Source organism: Lytechinus variegatus, chromosome 1 (assembly GCF_018143015.1).
Source record: "Lytechinus variegatus isolate NC3 chromosome 1, Lvar_3.0, whole genome shotgun sequence".
Classification (NCBI taxonomy): Eukaryota; Metazoa; Echinodermata; class Echinoidea; order Temnopleuroida; family Toxopneustidae; genus Lytechinus; species Lytechinus variegatus.
Genome location: NC_054740.1, coordinates 19,972,141 through 19,993,394, shown reverse-complemented (window position 1 = coordinate 19,993,394; position 21,254 = coordinate 19,972,141). Strand labels below are relative to the sequence as shown.

Below are 21,254 nucleotides of genomic sequence, written 5' to 3'. Positions count from 1 at the left end.
ACAAGTTAGCTGTATCAAATAAGACCTTGCTGTAAATATTATGCAGGCACTAATGCGGATAGACCTTTTATTTGCTAGAGTAGTGTGAATAAGCCTAAGAATTCCTTTGGCACCCTGTCAACTACATATTTCACCCGTCTATTAAAAAAAAATGCACCATTTGCTGAATGGTTTTGCCTGTCTATATTTTGTGGAACGTAAGTTTTATTTGGGTTAATTAATGTAATACAAATATCATGTATTTAAAGGAGAAGATTTGTCATACAATATCTGACTACATCTTATTCTGATGTAAATACTGTATATTGGGAATATTCATATGTGTACTTTGGCTATATTTTGATTTTGCAGCAAAGTCATGAAGGCTTCTAAACTGAGAATGTAAAATATACAATACATGTATGTCATATGTAACAATTGCACAAATTTTCAGATTGTGATTGCAACAGATAAAGTTGCAGGTATTAGGTGTATGTCATTAAGTATAATTACAATACATTCAGAATTATTTCACTCGCATGATGTGAATATACAGTTGTGCTTAAAAGCGAGTGAAAGCTCAAATACCATGACATAACAAGATCTGCAGTGATCACATTTGTAATACATGTATTCCAGGTTTGAAGTCACCTCAGCGTTATGTTTACCGAGGTGACGTCACACTCTGCTTATAAGATGCACAATCGAGGAAAGGGGGTGTTTCGTAAAGCTGTTCGTAAGTTAAGAGCGACTGGTGACCCATTCTACATGCTAAACCATCACCAATGGACATTTTGGAGTATACCATTTACCACAAGAAAGGATCATCAGTCCTTCTTAATGTGGCTCTTATAAACAGCATTATGAAACGCCCACCAGGTAGTTTGCTTGATATATGTGCTAGGGAAGATCGCTACAGCAAGCAGTGTGAGTTAATCATAAAGCCAATTCAGACTCTAATGGTGAATCTACATTATAAAATATATTGCCTCGTCTGTCTAAACAATCAACAATCCAACTTCCTTCCGAAGCTATATCCCCCCACGATCATATCTTCTCTCAGAGCTGTTCGCTACATAATCACTTGGGGAAAAAGGCAACTCTATTTCGGAAATGTTATAATCAACCTCTAGGTAGGCAATATCTTTATTCTATTAAGTTATGAATTTGCAATCTTGAAAGAAATAGCAATGAAAGTATTAATTTTAAACATGGAACAGCTATTATCCGTCTTTACACTTGATCAATGGATGTTTATTTTTTTAAATTAATCTTTGATCTTGAGGTTATTACTTTGGTGTTTGCAATTTATTACTATTAGCTTGTTTTTTTTACTTGCATTATGCACATTTCATGGAAGATATTGTGAGACAACATATTTTTAGATCATACTATAGCTAGGAAAAGAGAGCACTGGAGTATAAAGCAATGAAAGCACTTCCTTACAACATAATGCTCTGTGGTTTATCAGAATAATCTTTTTAAGTTTTTGATTTATATGAAGGGGGCAACATTTTTGGACACCATAATTTGTACAATTGTACTTACGTTTAAACATGCATTTCTTAAGCTTGCAATGATTATTAAAAGTTCATTCTGTTCCTTATTGAGAGTAAGTTTACTAAAACTCTCAAAATTTGGGCTAAATGTGAATTTCTAAGGAAAACACCATGCAATCTTTAGATTTATTTTATAAGAGTGGTGTGATTTTGCACAGGATTCAGGCATTTCAATGAGGAGAAATTATATTGAGGCCTTTACTGGCCACTGGATATAAACTGTTAGTGTCCAATGTATAGATCGAAAGTGATACAACTCTTTCCAATTACACAATTTTTTAATTGATTTATTTATTTCAATATATTTAACCAGGGTAGCCAACTTGGCAATAAACTGGTCCCCCATGGGGCCCTGGAATACATGATAAAAACGAGTATAAAAACATTCAAATACATGTAAAATATACACAGAAATATTCTAAATAACTTAACTCAAATCATAACAGAAAACAGAGTAGCAAACATGCAGCATCGTTAAAGGCATGATACTAATTAACAAAATTACACACAAAGCAGTACATATAAATAAACTAAAGTAGATAGACATAAAAGTTGATTTCAAGTCTAAGAGGCAATAATAAAACTTAGAATTCAAAAAGATGTTAAAAAGATGCATTTTAAGTTTCTGTTTAAAGATTGATAAAGATTTTGACTGAATAAAATCAAATGGCAAGTTGTTCCACAGTAAAATCGCTGAGTAAAATAAAGAGTTTACAAGTTTCGGTATGAATTTTTGGGGTGATTAAATTATCTTGTGCTGCATATCTTGTATTAAAACAATGAGAATCATGGCCATTAGTATCATACTTGTAATATTTCACTCCATAAAATGGTTTCCTGTGTTAAGTTGTTGGAAAGTTTGAGATGTCATGTTAATGTTGAACTTCTTAATTCTTGTATTGTTATTGTAGAATTGGTACTAAACTTTGATATTGTTGTAAAAGTTTAAGCTCTATCTTTCCAGCAATTTTGTTTTTGTAAAAATATGAAAATATATGTTAAGATATATATACAGTATATGCAATAATATATTGACAATGAAATAAAGCCTAGATGTACTGTGAATTATGCATTAATATATCTAATTTCTTACTCATGCGCATTGAATGAGCTTTATATAAACTATTAGGAAGTCGACCACAACAAATTACTTACTTGAATAAAGAGAAAATTGAACAAGCAAAGTGCTGAAAATCTCATCAAAATTGGATGTAATATATTAAAGGGAATTTTTGAAATTTATTTTTCACAAGTTACATGCAAATAAGAGTCAATGATATCATCCACTCACTTTTTTTTTTAATGAATACACAGTATTTCAGTTTTTGCAGATTTGGACTATAAGGGGACTTTCATCAAGTCATAGGTTTGATGGCAGTGCCACATATCGAGGAATCAAACCTTGTTTCACATTTCATAAAGAGGTGAAAATTACATTATTTCCTGTAATCAAATATAAGAGACATAGTGATTAGCTTACATCATCGGTTCTCTCAATTACGTACTGCTCAGGTTTTTCAATGTTTGGTGAAATTAAGAGAAACTTACACTGTCATAACTGTTTTATGTTACATCCAATTTTGATTTTTTTTTTCACAGTTGAGCTTTTTTATTGTTAATGTTATTTTATTCAAATCAATTTTTTTGGGAAGTGGACTTCCCCCTTAAAGTAGAAAGTCATAGAGATAAGGGATAACTGTAATAAATATGTTAGGATAAGCGTTTCCAACATCCAAATAGTTAGCACGATGGTCTGCATTCAGAATATCACAAATTACCCTTTCAATTTTTTTTAATGAAGTAAACTGGTAGGTGATAACCCCAATGAAGGAAGAAATATTTATCTTCCTTCATTATAAAGTTAGTGAATCCCACTACAAAATGCACTCCTTTATGCTGAGTGTTGAATGTAGACAGCAACACTACAATGTCCGGGAACCCAAAGAAACAAGCTTTATTAAATATATTTTATCATCTGACTTCAAAATTAAATATTTAAACATGACAGAATTTGAACACTTTGAATGTGTCCATTTTCTTGCGGGGTTCACTTAGTTTTGTGCACCACATGGTATGTTACAATGAAAGAAAAATACATAAATAATGAGTTAAAAGTTTTGAAGTTGTGAAGTGATATCTATTTGGCCTATTTGGAAATCCCATAGTGATAGTAAGAGCAAATTAAACAAAAAAATGACTTTCTTCCAATTTTTGTACAAGTTTCATGAATTTGAGTAGTCTTTGATTTTTCTTTTTTCTTTTAATTTTCCAGTTGGGTTGATTTTAGCAATTTTTAGAGAGATTATGCAAAACGTATAACTCTTCCAAGTCAAACATATATCTGTGGTGCCAAAACATTTTGAAAAGGCAAAATTACCTTTACTGAGATTGTGTAATTACCCTGATAGCTCCCTTCTACTAAATAACAATTATATTACCTCTTCAGTTTATATCCCTAAATATCAAATCATACAATATGACAAATGAGATGAAACCATGAAATGTTAGAGTGGCATTTGTGAATGTAAACTTGCAGTATTCTAATATTATGCCAAACATGTGTTATATACCCCTTCAATGTCAAATTCCTCTTTAAAGTCAACAGATTTTGGTAAATCTATACCAATAGATTTGACTGTACATGTATATACAATGGGAGAATTACTTTCAATTTATAGTCTATTCCAAATAACAATTGCTTGAGATATTCTGGTTAAAAAAATTTATCTCCAAGTGAGATTTGAAACTACAATAACACTTGAGAATTACACGTACATGTACTCCTTTAATACTGATATCATTTAACATAAACAGAATATGTTGATTTTTCAGATCGTTAACAGTCCTGCTGCTATTTTAGAAATCATACCTAATTCAACTACCAATATATGTACCGATATATATTTCTTTGAGGTATTTTTTAAGGTACAATATTTAATCATAATTTAAGGATAATTCTTGAGCTAAACAGTGGAGGGTGGATGGATTTAATTAAGAAGGTTTAATAGATGTCAGGCAACATACAATGAACCCTTGAGACTCCTGAGACAATAGTCACTGGCAGATCCACGCAGGGAGGGGGGCACAGCTGGCTCATCCCCCCTCCCCCTTTGAGAGGCACAATTAAAATTTGTAATGTAAAAATGCAGTTAGAAACTTAGAATTAGAACATAGGTGTGCCCCCTCCCCTTTTTGAAAGTGGGGATCCTTATTTTTTTTTTTTTGGGGGGGGGCTGTCATATTTTTAATCAGGAAAATGTGCCCTGCCCCCGTCAAAAAAAATCCTGGATCCATCCCTGCAATAATAGACAGAATAACACCATGTCACATGATGTAGTTTTGAACAACCAGTGATAATCTTCAATACTTGCATTTAATTTCAATACTGTAATTTTTTTTACAATCACACACAGAGATATATATTACCTGCCAGTTTGGTGTAATATTAATTTGAAAAGAAATAATAGGACACACCTGAAATTTAATGACCCATATTCTGAACTCAGGTTTAACTTAGACCATGGTGACATGGTTAACTCCATGCTAAAATTATGAGAAGCCAAAATGTTAAGATTTTATTTACATTGCATCCTTTTTATGTTAATAACATTCATTCCCCAAGCTTGAATATTTTTGAAAACTATTATTATTAATTTTCAGTTGTGAATGATTGGAATGTGAAATAAGCTGATAAATTCAACTATTTCTCTTAGAGCGTTGTGTCATATCTGGCTATCCATAATCACAGCTAAACCAAAACTTTATACCAGAGTTTGAATTACACCCAAGTTCAGAATACAGGCCCATGTGAGTTGAGAAAAAAATATATATTTACTAAATTATTATTTAGTGATTACAGGACAGCTCTTTTTTGCTGGCAAAATGCCAAGGTGGTAAACCTAGACAAAATGTCTCCCATGTAATTGGTTATATACCAGCTTGGCATTTTGCCAACAAAAAAAAACTGTCCTGCTAAGTTCCTACAGGATTTACAATAGCAGAATTACTACTATTATAAATAGTAGTATATTATATAAAAAGATAAAGAATGATTACATTGATGGCTTTCCATAGTTCATGCTAATTGAGAGAATATCAAAATGGTGACCAAATTAATAGTCAACAATGAAAATAAAATCTAAAAGAATCAAAACAAAATGAATAGCATGACAGATACATTACAGGACTGATAATCAGCACATACAATTGCCATCAAGTGTGGACTATAATTTAAAAGCAGCACAATGATTATAAGTAGGCAAGTCTTCTATGATCCAAATGAGTAATACTGTCAATTTACATCGAGAAAAATCATAAGCTTAAAATGAAAATACATTAAGCATCCCTGAAATACAGATACCTTTGGAATTTCCATATCATCATGGATAGATTGCATACTATTAATAATACATCAGTATGTGAACAGATCACAAGTGGTTTATCCTGATCTGCAATGAAATAGTCAATCTGCTTCAACTATCCAGCATCTGAATCTATGAGTGAGCACTCCTGTGATATGCCGCCATCACTAAATATAGAAAATTTCAGCAGTAGCCTAGACCTGCTGACATACATTTACACCATACCGACAGCGTCTTTAAGTTTCGTCTAGTGAACCCCACCATCCCCCCCCCCCACCACTTCAGTACACTCACATGCACAAAAAAATCCAAAATTATTGCAGGCGATTACTTCAAATAGATTGTCTGTGACTGCAAAGTCTTCTTATTTAAAGAGAATTTATATTTCTTATCACAAAACATAAATTTTGCAATGAGGGAGATGACAACCTTTTCTTCTTAACTCCTCAACCTGTGCCAGCAGCATTAAACTTAGTGAATGATTGTGGGGATTATTTTTTTTTCGATTGATCATACACAATAATCAACAGAATCAATCGTAGGCATCAGCTCTGATCAATTACCAAGCATTATGTTACAGGACCCATTCATGATGACAATATGCCATTTCTTTTACATCACTGAATAATGAAACTAATTGTGCTGGTCTTGAAAGCCTCATAACTTAGGGTGATTTGTTGATGAAGCATCCTGAATCTTATCAAGGAGTCTGTAATAGACAATCTTTTTGACTTCTTCAACTCCTGTCTGAAGCTCAAGTTCCTCTGAGTTTTGAATACGAGTCTCTAATCCTTGTAGAATAGAAGCAACCTTATTCTCCCTCGCGCATATCACAAACGGGAAAGAGAACTTCTCACGGTATGTGGCATTGTTCTTATTGATCTGGCTGAATTGTTCTTCAGTTAATGATGATAGACCTGCACTAGCTTGTTCTTGCTCAGATTCTGATGTAAGTTGGCCTCGTCGTGCAAGCTTTCCAGCAAGGTTAGGATGACATCGTAATATTGACTGCTTACCTATTAGAATAACAAAGAAACAAAGTGTGCTCCACAGTTAAAATGAATTTGCCGAGTTTATTTTATTCATGTTTTTATTAATAAATCATCAACATACAAATCCTTAAATCGAAGTATAAAGATCACATAAAAACATTAATAATAAATTATCAGGCCTAATATTTACAAAAGATTGCAGTGATCAGAAAAAGGAAAAAATAGAAAAAAATAAGATAAAAAAAAGGGAATATAGAGAAAGCAGAGCTACATGCATATCCTTTCATTAAAACAAAATGTTTTTATGCATTTGCTGCATTACTTTGATACTTACAGGCCAAATAGGCAACAAAAAATAGACCACATAACACCACTGGTTATTGAGTATTACATTAAAAAACATTACTGATCCAATGCTTATACAACTACATACATTATGTTATATACCTTTGTATATATTACCTCGTTAACTTATATCTGATGCACTGAATGCAGAAATGAAAGCAATTAAATCAATGAATATAGCAAGACCAAATCATATCATGGCCACGAAATGTCATTTTGTTTACAAATTTTCATTCACAGATGAATGGTATACAAATAATCCACATTATATGACACCTAGATCTATAGATCATTGTCATTTGGTTGGTGGGCTGATATCGATCATTCAGCCCATTATACAATGACGTCAACAACCGTGCAATTTTAGATCCATTCATCGTGCAAATTTCGATCTATATGATTTTGTCCATTGCACTCGCACACCAAGACTGCAGGCCATGCTGCAGACTACACTCGTGTTTGCAGTGCGCATGTTGTATGTATGCGATGCAACAGACCAAGCTCACACTGCATGAGCATTTTTTTTGCCTCGAAATTCAAAAATTTCATATGAAAAAGAATCTTTTTTTAGTTGTCATATAAACCAAAGAATGTTCTTTTCATTCGTGCAATGGACAGAATACTTCATTCAGTGAAAGATGAAATGATCCATTCAACTTGGCTATGCCTCGATGAATGGATCATCGAGGCGTAGCCGAGTTGAATGGATCATTTCATCTTTCATTTTATGAAGTATTCTGTCCATTGCACATAAATAATAACATTCATAAATAAACATTCATGATTTGTGTATGATCTATATCATAAGTAAGAATTATAAACACAAGGTTACTTTGGGACAGTTCTCCCAATGGGAACAGTTTTTGCATTTGGACTTATTCAAATGTAACTAGTAAGAGTAATTTTAATGTTTTATAAGAAAGCGATTAGGATCCTTGTTATTTGATTAACTATCCTCGCATCAAACCATGACTGGTCATTAGTAAATCTAAATGCAAAAAAAATGACCAGTCACATGAACACATATGACTGATGACATCATTTAGATTGGACACAGTGTTATCTTTATCCTTACCAGCCGCTGGCAATGAATCCATGAAATCACAGAAGCACTGGTGAAGATGGTCCAGGTTGCGAAAGGGTCGATATGACCACACTGCTCCGGCTATTAACATCCCATGCTCAACAATGTTCGTGAAATTCTGAATGAATTCCTCGTATCCCTGCTGGTTCACTGCTTCCAAGCTCAATCTCTCGGCCATTGCCTGTGAATAATCTGGATCTACAATTTTGAAAGGAATACAAAACAAAGAATATTCAATGATCAAAAGTGTAGATTTCAACTTCAATTATGTTCTTTTTATACTTCATATCATCATGAAACACAAGCATGCATTGGATTTCTTATTGCACGTAATGGTACCACATTGTGAAATGCCCTTGAAACATTACCGTAGTCTATGAGATATTTGTGAACTTTCAGTGCATGCATATTTATACATGTATACTGCACAGACATTGTGAGCTAGCACTTCTTTAAGGAGAAAAAACCCAAATAGACCAAGCAAGGTTTCAAGAGCGAAAACGTCACCAAATGTCTGTTCCTAGCCTGAATAGCTGACCAACCATCACGATCAAAGCCAATCCAGCTACGGCCAGAGGTTCACTACCAGAGAGACTTTACTGACCATCAGTCAAGTTCAGATAAATCTGTAAGCCAACCACAACATGATAGGCTAGGAAATCCTGACGACTAATCTCAGTCAGGACCATCTTCATGACAATATGTCATCCCCCAGCCAGGATAAAACTAACCAGTGTCAAGCAGATTCACTCCCAAACCCCTCTGATGAGTTCTGACCACTGATGTATCAGCCTAACCAGATCCAGGGTATATCATCTTACAAAGAGTTGCATTTAATCCGATCACCAACTACTATGGAAAGCCAGCAAAGTCAACATCTAAAATACATTTTTGTTCAAAATATTTTCTAGATATGATGTAGATTCATACTTTCATTGTTTTCTTGACAATTCAGTATGCTTCTCTTTGTTTTCAAAGGACGTTTTGCAAATTTCCTGAAGAAAAAAAATATGACATTGTTGGATTTCCATATACTTGAAGTTGAACTGATCAATCGAAACTCTTTCTAAGATGGGGAACTGATGTCCGACAACATGATGCTCCTCGTGAAATTCATCAACCCCATGGACAACCACCTAATAAATTGTACGCTATCAGTCGCTATGGACGAAAAGTTAAAATGCCAGAAAGATTTTGCAATTTTAAAAGATGAGAACTGATGAGAATTTTCTTGATTATGTCGATCTTCATGTATTTGAAGAAATAGCAACATCATAAAAGTGTCAATTATCAATTGCATCAAGTCAACTCATCCGACTGCAACATTTCAACTTGATGAAGAAATATTTGAGTGATGGAAAGTGGAAATTTGAATTTATGAATTCTGATACTTAAATTGTGTTCAGACCGATAGGTTACACTGTATACACCCTACCTATCGCAGACATTGCCATTGTCTTATCATCTATATGCTGATGATACGCATTTTTATGTATCATTTGACCCCAGGGCAGCACATGGCTTGGAGATTGCATTGAGAACCCTTTCGTTATGTGTTGCAGACATCAGCACATGGATGAATAGTTACAGACTAAAGCTGAATGAAGCAAAAACTGAATTTCTGGTAGTAGGTTCATCATATAACCTTCGTGGGTTAGATAATATTTCTATTGATATTAGTACATCCCAAGTCTTACCATCCACTTCAATTAAGAGTCTTGGTGTATATTTGGATAGTAACATGTCTATGACACAGCAAATTGATTTTTTATGTAAATCTGTTAGGTTTCAATTAAGAAATATATGTCGCATACGAAAGTACATAACAGTACATGCATGTCATCATGCGGTAGGTAGTCATGTACTATCTCGGATCGATTATTGTAATGCACTCCTTACAGAAGTTCCCCAAATTCATGTAAGGCAACTACAGAGTCTGCAAAACTGGGCAGCACGTATTATTCACAAAGTTGACCGTAGACATGATGCTGTTCCATTAATAAAGGCATTACACTGGCTACCAGTTAAACAAAGAATATTATTTAAGATTCTTTTGTATGTATAAAAATCATTTCATGATCATGTACCAATGTATATCAAGGGGGCACTTCAGGTTCATACTCCTAAACGAGAAGGTTTGCGGTCTAGTGGAGATCATCTTCGACTAACCTATCAGACAACCCGGAGTAAGGCTGGTGAACGTAGTTTTACTGTTGCTGCGGCAAAAGAATGGAACAAGCTTCCCATGACATTAAGATCTCAAACTTCTCTTCATAGATTTAAGAAACAGTTGAAAACGTACTTGTATCCAGGATAGATGTAGCTTTTTAAGTATTTGTAAATTGATCTACAGTGTAAACGCTATGATATAGTGTACTATGTATAGCGTTCCTAAATGCCTTATTATTATTATTAATTCATCAAAGTGTAACACTTAGAAATTTTGTAGAAACAGCCAAATATCAATTCAAGAAGATGAACAGTTGCTATTTGAATCTTCAGCTTTTATTAAAAATTAACACTTAACACCTCAACGATAGGGAAATAAAATAATTTGTACTTTAACAATTATCATGGTGAGAAGAAAGAAGATGATTTATTTTAATTACAAAAATCGTCGAAGATATTCTGTTTCCAAAAGAACAATTAAAAGTGTGGAATATTGTCGAGTCATAAAGAATCATTCATCGTAAATTAGTAACAAGTGAATAAAATCAATACATTGTATTTCAACCATACTTGAAGGGCAAGTCCACCCCCACAAAAGAAAAATATCTAGCAAGCATAAGACTGAAAATTTCATCGAAATCAGATGTAAAACAAGGAAGTTATGACGTTTTTAAATACACATAACAGATATTTGCCCATCCTAGTCGTATGCAAATGAGGGTAGTGATGACATCACTCACTCACTATTTCTTTTGTATTTTATTAAATGAAACATGAAGTATTCAAATTATCTCCATATATTAGGCATGCGCATGTTAGGAGAGGAAGTATTAAACGTCATCGTCAGGTCTTTACAAAAGATAAAATTTGTTGGGGAAAACAATATGTGTTACTATTATTATTATATCTACTGTGGTAAAACGTACCACAGCCTGAGGCATGCCTGACTACTCCCTAGTACTGAGGGGTGGCTTGGAGTCATACATATAATTTAGACATAGAATGGAGGATGCGTGCAATCCACTATGCACACACTACAATAGACACAAACCCCTACCTTGAGGCCCTGTGCATTCATCCATGCATGGGTGCTCAGCTTAGAATGCTGCAGAGTGGCAAGCCCCAAAATCTGATCATCACTTTGACCATCGGACATACAGCGAGGAGGACTTGTTTCTACTACTCCTCTTCACATTATCTTGACAATCAGACAACCTGGGTTTTTGATAGTTCTTACCTGGCCAATTCCTGTTTATCTATATTGAGCTGAGGGAATAGGTACGAACCGTTCATATTTTCTTCAGTACTTATCGAAAATACCAAATTCCTCAGTAAAATAGCTCAGGATATCAGTCAAGCAAGAAGAACCCGGATTGTTGAGATAAAGGGAGAGAGGAGTAGTTTGCCTTTAGTAGGTTGAAAAACAAGTATATCTAACTCTCTGATATGTGGATATAGTACCATTGATTGGCAGGGGTCTTAGAATGGTTTTCAGAGTGGGGGAGGGGGGGGGGGGCTGAGCCAAAAGCAGGGGAGGGGCTGACCATACAAAAAAAATCACAATCCTACGGTCATTTTGTACACGGTTTGGGAAAAAGTGGGGGTCTGATTGACATTGTGGGTCAGTCAAAATACTTCACTGTCAAATCTGTAAAACATCAATGTTTCATAGATTAATTCAAACAATATAAAAAATTGCCAAATAAGGACAAAATCCAACAAATTCCTCTCAAGATGAGTCAGTACAGTCTACTGTGAGACGGAGTAAGAGTATACATCTAGGTAATGTTGTAACCCGCAAGTGACCTGCTGACCTGTCGGGTTTTAACCAGCAAGTCAATTTATCTTTGAAAAATAAAAATATTATTTCGCTAATCCCCACACTATACACGCTCAAATCAGGAAAATATATGCCAACTTCTAACCTAGCCTAGAGTGAATTTACTTACAATTTGCAAATTCAAATTCGCCATTTATTCCAGAGAGAAAATGTTTTTTTTGTGACTTTGTACCATGAAATGGGTCCGCTCTGATCTCAAAGTTGAAAGCATTACACAATTAACTCCTCGGATCAGAGCCGCAGCCCAGCACGGCAATATTGTTTTTCAGTCCAGGGTGGTCGACACGGCGACTCACAACAATCATAATTACAATATTCAATTCTATGGGACCTCGTCTATAAAGTAATCAAAATTGAAATAAATACCGTACCTGGATAATGTCTGAATTTTAATATTAATGATAGTAAATTTTTTCTTGTATATATCTCCATATTATTTCCTTCTGTTTTGTATTTCTTCCAAGTTCTGGCACTGGCACTCCTTTGAAAGAGCAACTCGATGTTATGTCGAACTGTACGTCTCAGTCCTGTTCACTGTTCATGAGACAAAAATACACTGGCATTTTTTTTAAAGGAAATATCTACATCTCTAAAAGAATCCGCCATGTAAGAAGCAGAGTTGCCAAATCATGCGTGAGATTCAAGCATTTTGGACTCTTCTTAATCCCCTCAAATCTCTGTCTCACGCAACTATTACAGCCCATCCCCATATACATTGTACACACTACACAATGTCTTTGATCTCACTCAGATTCACAGAAATTCTCACGCATAGTTAGCTGGTCTTTGAACTTGGCATCTCTGCCTCTGGAAGCACATGAACGTAGCCTTCCCCCACTTGATGAACTTGTAAGGAATCCCCCTAACTACCATCTATGGAAACGAACGGTTCAGTCGGCAGTGATCCAGGTGTCCGAGGCTAGACAGCATAACGCCCTCACCAAGAAGACATCCTTGTCCTTGTGGACTAGAACACCTAAACCAAAGGCGAAGGATCTGTACCCCGGGCACATTTCCAATCCAAGTCTGCGGTCAGCCATCACCATCCGTGCTCAGATCTCCTGCCAAGTCTATCTGACCCAAGTCCGGCTCGCCAAGATTGGCAAAGCACCTGATGATTGCTGTCATCTGTGCATGTCAGCCTGCGAGGATGTGGAACATCTGGTTGCTACCTGTCCAGCCCTAGCACCTGTCCCACAGGACCTTATACAGCGGGTTAAGGCTAATCCCAACACCAAGCAGTTTGGACCATGCTTTGAATCTACCTCTGCTCTTTTTGTAGAGTCGGTCCTTTTTCTACCTCCGGGGCGTATTAGCAGCAACATAAAAGCCCAATTACATACGCTTATTCTATACTACTTACGCAACCTCCACACAACTCGTCAAAACCTACTTCATGATTGCATCTACTAGAGCCTTAAAAGAATAGCAGCCCTTCCAACGGCGCCGTTGATCTCCGACCTTAGCGGAGGAAGAATACAGGAGAGAGAGATCCTAACTCTACTATTGTATCGCATCATTAATAATCTTGTAGACGTCCAGCAACAACTGAAACACTCATCATTCAAATCCCGAGGTCATTCTCAAAAACTCATGAATCCATTTGCAAATTTATACGGAATGTTACAAAAATTCCTTCTTTCCTGCCACTGCCAGGTTATGGAATTCCCTACCTCAGGACGTCGTAGACAGCACCTCAGCAAATATATTCAAGAGTGAGGTGCAACATGTCAGACTATGTTAGTCTGCATTTGTATGTAAATACCCGTTAGGGCACTAGTATTCAACCTGTTTGGAGAGTTTCCTCAAATATATAGAAACATAGAATTTACCTGAATTTCAGACCCGTCTTATTTCTAAGAGCAAATGCTGGTTATTCTTTTTCCGTTATTTTTTTCTTCAACCAGTCGACTGTGTGCGCGGGCGATCGAATTATACGTCGACGTTTTTTTGCACTAGTATTCAACCCGTCTGCACTAGTATTCAACCTAGCGATGAAAGATGGTCCTGTCTCTCAATCTGCCCTTGTCCCATCCGACTATGGACTAGACCATTTGAGATGAGACCAAACAACAGGGAATTAATCAAAGCCAGAGACTTACATACGGTACATCTAGATCTAATTTACCAATATAAACCCTTCTGAGATTTGCTATCTATCCTCACTAGGTTGAATACTAGTGCAATTCAGTGCAAAAGGCCATCGGCGCATAATTCGATCCTACGCGCATACAGTCGACAGATTGATAAAGAAAATACCGACAACAGATTACCCTGCACCTGGAAATAAAGTGGCCAGGTATGAAATTAAAGAGAAATGCCAGTAGTAGTTGCAGTAAACACTGATTTCATGAGAAAGTCTGTAAAACCAGGCTTAATTGTCAGAATATAATCGAGGATCTAGATCTGGTCCCTCTGGTACAATTACATAAACTGAACTTTGTGAAATCTTGAAATCTACGCTGAAAAAATGTTCACACTAAAGATCACCAACACAGATAGACACACGTGGGACAGTGTATTAATATTGCTGGAATAAAGACCCGACGGAAGTGACCGAATCCGCGCTTATTTCTCAGCAATTACACAATTTCTTCCAGAATCCTTTGGCACATATTTTTTATTCATACAGACACTTGGGTGGTCATTATATCAGATTCTGTCAAAAGTCATTTTGAGATCGTTACCAAAACTGGAATTTATCTTTTAGTTTCCATATTTCTAAATATTTTTGGAAATATGTCAAAATCTTTGAATTATGCCGGGTTGAATTACTAGTGCCCTTACGGGTATGTAAATATTATATGCTGGTAGGCTATATGTTTGCTTTTTTTACCACAACTTTTCATTGTTAATGTTCTTATTACGCGTCGTTACTTCTCCCTTTTTTCGTATGATGGTCTGCGGGTTTGGGAATGAACTCGGCCCGGCCTGCAAACCGCGACAAGGGGGCATACCGGCAGGCAGTGGGAGCAGGTTACATTAGATCTATGCAAGGTGCTGGTAAAACGTGATCGTCAGGTCTTTCCAAAATACAGAATTTGTTGGGGGAAAATGTGTTACTAAAGAATTCATATCTAATACCTTGCTACCTCAGTAGATGATGCTGTGGCAGTCTTCTCAGCTTGAAGTTGTAACTTTTTTTTTAGTTCATACCAACGAGTTGAACCTGAATTGTTCGTTGACTGGTTCGAATTCTCATTCAGCGAGACGACAACCTATGCAATGACGGCATGGCAATGGTGAATTGGCTGCCGCCGGTATATTTTGTTTTGTAATAGCTTATAGTATTTATTAATCATTCAGTTCAATACAAATCATCGTACAAATACTCATGGTAGTAACATAATCATATACAAAGGATAAATTCAGTAACAAAAATTAACCACTTATAACCAATATAAATTCACAAAAACATCCAGTAGTTGTGTAGAAAATTTATTACTCAACATTGATTAAACTGAATGAAATTTACAATAAAAAAATGGAAAAGGGTTCGCCAGCACCCCCACAGACTCACACAGAAGAAACATAAAACAATTAGACAGTACAACAACAAAAAAATACAAAAACAAATTAAGAAAAGCAGACGGAAGGAAAACAAAGAGAAAAAAAAGATAAAAAATAAAAGGAAAGAAGTAACAAGCAAAGTAATAAAAAAAGGGACAGTCTACAGTGACAGACAGACCAGCCAACCCCGCACGTGTGGAAACCGGGCAAAACCATCCCTCTCTCATCCTTCTTAATTGTTTTTTAGGTGTTCCCACTTTTTATAATGCTGCATTAATGTTTTTCGCTCTATAGCAATTTTCTTTTCTCAAAGGCTTTACTTTTAAAAAGCTTTACTTGAATCTCTTCAGCAGTTGGTAGTTTATGATTCCCCTTCCCGTGATATATTAAAAATTTGATAAGTAAAATGATATGATTTAATAATTGTCTATTTTCTGTTGTCTCGTCTAATCCAACATATGGATATCCTTCCACTGTAAGCTCATCGGAAATTTTAATATATTGCTATACACAATCCCCATAATACTTTAACCATTTCACATTCATAAAAAATATGTCTATAAGTTTCTTCATCTTTACCGCAAAAAGAACATTCATTACTCGATGCCCGAGGGGGGGGGGGCACTTCCATTCACGAGTGGATACCATGCGCGACCATGGGGTCTCGAAAAGCACCCTAATTTAAACACGTAATTTCTTTATTCCAAAAATGAACCCCTTGACAAGTAATGGCGTGTGAAACCCTACTCTTAACAAGTATTGGAAACAGAACAAACACTTAGCAAATTTTCCCTGAAATGAACCTGGTTTGAACTTAAGGTTATATAAATCAAAAGTCCAGTAGGCAGTTCTTTAAACGTATATACAACAGACATTTATTAGTTGAGATGCAACAACAATGATCACTACTGCGTCATCTTGGTAGCAGCCATAACTTTCTCCATGCAAGTAGTCACGTGTAATAACAAAGTATAGTCTACGCTTGCAGACCTTTATCAGTTATCACCACACCTCCCTTTCTTTAAAAAGGTTTATATACACATATATAATACTTCTTAAACTACAGAGTGACAGGGTGGACTATCTGTACACTTACAACAGTACTAGGGGATTATTCTGCCCCTTAAAGCTGGAGTACTGTCGCTGTCAAATATTTTAACATGCAACATTACAGTTCATATATATTTCATTTTGCTGTTTGTATGATGCGACAATTCGTTGAACCGGTAGAGACATCTGTTGAGTTGGGTTTTGTGATAGCGATAAATTCAATCCCGTATTGCTGATTAAGTTTAACATGCAAATTTATATCATGCACATGCAATCATGCAGTTATCATGGGGTTGTATTAGAGTTCAAACCATTTACAGTTTCAAAGTTATTTTTGAACTCATATGGCTATTTACAAAACGAAACGCGAATGTTTTTCTGTTTAGTTCGCTTTCCTCTATTTACAAGTTTAAGCGATCTGGCGGTTTAACGACTCGTCCGCTTCTGGTTGTTCGGGATGGTGACGAAGATGCGCGAACATCAGATGCTGGTTCCGCTTCTGCGCTGTCATCTAGCTCGAAGTCATCCTGTACTGGTAATGGAATAGACTCGGCTTGGTGTCTGGGATCTGGCCTGAGGTGACGTCTGTTTCTGCGACGTATCTCGCCTGCAGCTGTTTCAATTTGGTATGATCTGTTATGATTATTGACAGACTTTATGATACCATGTTGTAACCAGGTATTAGTTTTCATGTCTTGGAGTATCACATGATCTCCAGGTTTTAGCTTTGGCGAGTCATGAGCATGTTTATCGAATCGCTCTTTTTGTTTCACCTTCTGCTCATCCTTTCTTCCCCTCACAGATTTAGTATCAATCTGTTGGTTATTAAGCAAAGTGTCAAGCATGGGAAGGTTAGACCTAATCTGACGATTGTACAGAAGTTCTGCTGGAGATTTTCCGCATGCTATTGGTGAACTTCGATAGACTTGTAAGGCTCTGTGGATATCTTGTCCACTGTGTTGTGACTTCAGTATGAGATTTTTGACAATCTTCACAGCATTTTCTGCGAGGCCATTTGATTGTGGATAATGTGGACTCGATGTGGTATGGTGAAAATCCCATTCTTTTGCAAAGCTTTTGAATTCTTGGCTTGCAAATTGAGGACCATTATCCGACATCAGTTCACATGGTGTACCATGACGAGCAAATATTGCTTTCATGTGATTAATCACGGCCTTGCTTGTAGTTGAAGTCAAAGTACATACTTCAATGAATTGTGAGTAGTAGTCGACGACGACCATATATTCTCTTTTGTTCAAAGTGAATAGATCTACTGCAATTTTTTCCCAAGGACGATTTGGCACGGCATGTGGATTTAGGCTTTCAGCCTGTTGTTTTGGTTTGTACATTAGGCATGAAGTACAATTTTGGACCATTTCAGTGATGTCTGCATTGATTCTTGGCCAATAGATTACTTCCCTAGCACGTTTCTTACATTTCTCAATGCCTAAGTGACCTTCGTGTACTTGGTTTAGTATGTATTGTCTCATGGAAGTTGGAATTACTATCTTAGAACCTTTGAATATGATTCCATCTGCTTCAGAGAGTTCACTTCTAATGTTCCAGTACTGTTTTATTCTAGCTGGACATTGTTGCTTAATTTCTGGCCAACCATTTCTGATGGTGGCTAGCAACTCTTGAAGATCTACATCTTTTTTTGTCTCTTCAACAATTTCTTGTCTTTTGTTTGATGTTACTGGCATTGCTTGTACTATCATATCTACATAGACTCTGATATCTTCTTCAGTTTCAACATTCAATTCTGCTTTTGGATCTACTGCTCGTGACAGTGTATCGGCAGTGAACATGTACTTTCCAGGTGTATATGACACTTTGAGATCATATCTCTGTACTCTGATTAGTAATCTTTGAATGCGTAAAGGACAATCTGCCAATGATTTAACAAACAATGGGATAAGTGGCTTGTGATCTGTTTCAACATCTATCTTTTGACCATAGATATATTGATGAAATTTTTCACATCCGTAAGTGATAGCTAAGAGTTCTTTTTCTATCTGAGCGTAACGTGTTTCTGCATCAGTCATAGCTCTTGATGCGTAAGCTATTGGATGCCAATTTTGTTCATGTTGTTGTAGGAGAACTGCTCCTAGTCCATTTTTTGAAGCATCAGCTGATATCTTTGTGGGTTTTGTGCAGTCATAGAAATGAAGCACTGGTTGACTCATTAGAATTTCTTTCAGTTCGCACCATGCTTTTTCTTGTTCATTTTCCCACATCCACTCTACTTTCTTGTCAAGCAAAATACGTAGAGGTGCTGACCTTGTTGATAGGTTTGGAATGAATTTTGCTTGGTAGTTTATCATCCCCAAAAACCTTTGTATGTCCTGTTTACAGGTTGGTCTTGCCATGTTCCTGATGGCAGCCACCTTTTTAGGATCTGGTCTGACTCCATCTTGGCTGATCAAGTCACCAATGAAAGTCATCTGGTTCACATTGAACTCACACTTGTCTCGATTGAGTTTCAAGTTTGATTTTTGTGCGATGTCTAGAACTTTTCTCAGACGATCGTCATGCTCTTCTTGAGTGCTTCCCCATACCACTATGTCATCCATCATGGTATTGACACCAGGTATATCTACGAACAAGTTATGTATTATCTTGTGAAATACTTCAGGAGCACTGCAGATACCAAAAGGTAGTCTCAAGAATCTATATCTTCCGTACGGAGTGATAAATGTACAAAGCTTGGAACTATCTTCATCTAGTTGGATTTGCCAAAAACCACTTGATGCATCTAATTTACTGAAATACTTGGCTCCAGCAAACTGAGAGGTTATTTCAGCTCTAGAAGGCAATTTATAGTGTTCTCGTTTGATTGCTCGATTAAGATCACGTGGATCTAGACAGACTCTGAGTTGACCATTCTTTTTCTTGACTACAACAAGAGAAGACACCCAATCTGTCGGTTCATCAACCTGTTTGATTACATCCATGTTTTCCATCTTATCTAGTTCCTCTTTTAGTTTCTTTTGAAGTGGAAATGGAACTTTGCGACATGCATGTTGAACTGGTTGTGCATTGTCTTTCAATGTAATGTGATGTTTGCCTGGAAGACATCCTAATCCTACAAATACATTGTCATAATCTTGCACTACAGTTTTGCCTGTTTTTATCTCTGTTTGTTTATCAACATGATATACGCGTTTTACTAGATACAAGTCTTCACTCGTTCTGAGACCTAGCAATGGTTGACGATTTCCAGGAATGATGAAACATTGAACACTGTGTTTAACTCCTTTGTACTCCATTTGGACATAACAACGACCTTTTACTGGAATGTTAGTCTCATAGTAACCTGTTAACTTCACTTTGGCTTTTTGTAGTTTTGGTTTCGGTTTCAATTTGTGATAGATTGTTTCAGGGAGAGTGTTAGCTTGAGCTCCAGTATCTATCTTGAACTCAACTAGCTCATTATTGACTCTCAAATTGACTTTCCACTCTTCCTTTGATTCATGTTCCTGTGAATCAACTGAACAAATCATGAAACCATCTGAATCTACCTTTAAGTGTTGCAATTCATTGACTTTTGCTACTGGGGTACGACAACACTTAGCAAAATGATTTTGCTTACCGCACTTTTTACATGTTTTACCTTGTGCAGGACATTTTTCTTTGGTATGTCTATTACCACATCTTGTACATGTTTTATTGTTAGTACGATCTTGAGGTTTTGTTTGTCTTGTTTGTCTTGTTTGGTTTGACTTTTTACCAGAAGATTTCTTATTCTTGCTGAGAGAATCAACCGGAATTGAGGCATTTTCTCCGGTGGAACTCAACGCTTGGGCCTGCGTTCGAGTTTGTTCAGCCACCCGACAAACTTGCAACGTTTTATCCAATGTGAGATCATCTAGCCTCAACAAATGCTCTCTTAGACCATCATCTAAGATACCACAGATAATTCTGTCCCGTATAAGACTCTCTTTCAACGAAGAAAACTCACACGACTGTGCACGACTTCGCAATTCAGTTGCATACTGATCAACACTCTCATGCTCTAATTGTGATCTTGTGAAAAATCTATGTCTCTCATACGTTAGATTACGTTTTGGCATGCAATATTCCTCAAATTTGTCCAACACTTTCTCAAGCTTCATGCTCTCATCCTCGGCAAATACAAATGTATTATACAATTCCAAGGCAGCATCACCTATTACGTGTAGAAGCATTGATGTTTGTGACTTGTCATCTTTTTCTGACATTCCTGAGGCAACATTGTATAGAGTGAATTTTTGTTTGAATCTTTTCCAATTCTCGGAAATATTTCCCTTTAAGTCAAGTGGAGGAGGTTGACTTAGATTTGTCATTTTGTCTGTTGTTGTCTTTGTTTCTGTGTATCGTTAATGT

At 36.1% G+C, this 21,254-nt stretch overlaps 2 protein-coding genes across 6 annotated transcripts; both read right to left on the bottom strand.

Annotated features, from left to right (window-relative positions):
* On the bottom strand, positions 1–15,578 carry LOC121408529 (2-oxo-4-hydroxy-4-carboxy-5-ureidoimidazoline decarboxylase-like). 5 transcript variants are annotated; one of them, XM_041600020.1, is made up of 3 exons: positions 15,414–15,578; positions 8,312–8,518; positions 1–6,915 (listed from the first exon to the last, which is right to left on the bottom strand). In XM_041600020.1, exons 2-3 carry the CDS (start codon positions 8,496–8,498, stop codon positions 6,557–6,559), a joined length of 546 nt encoding a protein of 181 aa, XP_041455954.1. In that variant the 5' UTR covers positions 8,499–8,518; positions 15,414–15,578; the 3' UTR covers positions 1–6,556. The 5 variants fall into 5 exon arrangements, with proteins under 5 accessions (XP_041455954.1, XP_041455977.1, XP_041455986.1 ...); XM_041600043.1 differs by having other exon boundaries at positions 15,422–15,578; XM_041600052.1 differs by lacking the exon at positions 15,414–15,578 and adding an exon at positions 14,162–14,190.
* Positions 15,579–17,290: 1,712 nt separating this feature from the next.
* On the bottom strand, positions 17,291–19,843 carry LOC121429685 (uncharacterized protein K02A2.6-like). The gene has a single exon (XM_041626850.1). The coding sequence runs from the start codon at positions 19,841–19,843 to the stop codon at positions 17,291–17,293; it is 2,553 nt and encodes an 850-aa protein (XP_041482784.1).
* Positions 19,844–21,254: the final 1,411 nt, after the last annotated feature.

Bases quoted from the DNA above. Each gene is read 5' to 3' on its own strand.
- LOC121408529 (XM_041600020.1), bottom strand. From the start codon at position 8,498: ATGGCCGAGAGATTGAGCTTGGAAGCAGTGAACCAGCAGGGATACGAG. The intron at 6,916-8,311 runs GTAAGGATAAAG...TTATTCTAATAG, and splicing joins GGATTCATTGCCAGCGGCTG to GTAAGCAGTCAATATTACGA.
- LOC121429685 (XM_041626850.1), bottom strand. From the start codon at position 19,843: ATGGATGTAATCAAACAGGTTGATGAACCGACAGATTGGGTGTCTTCT.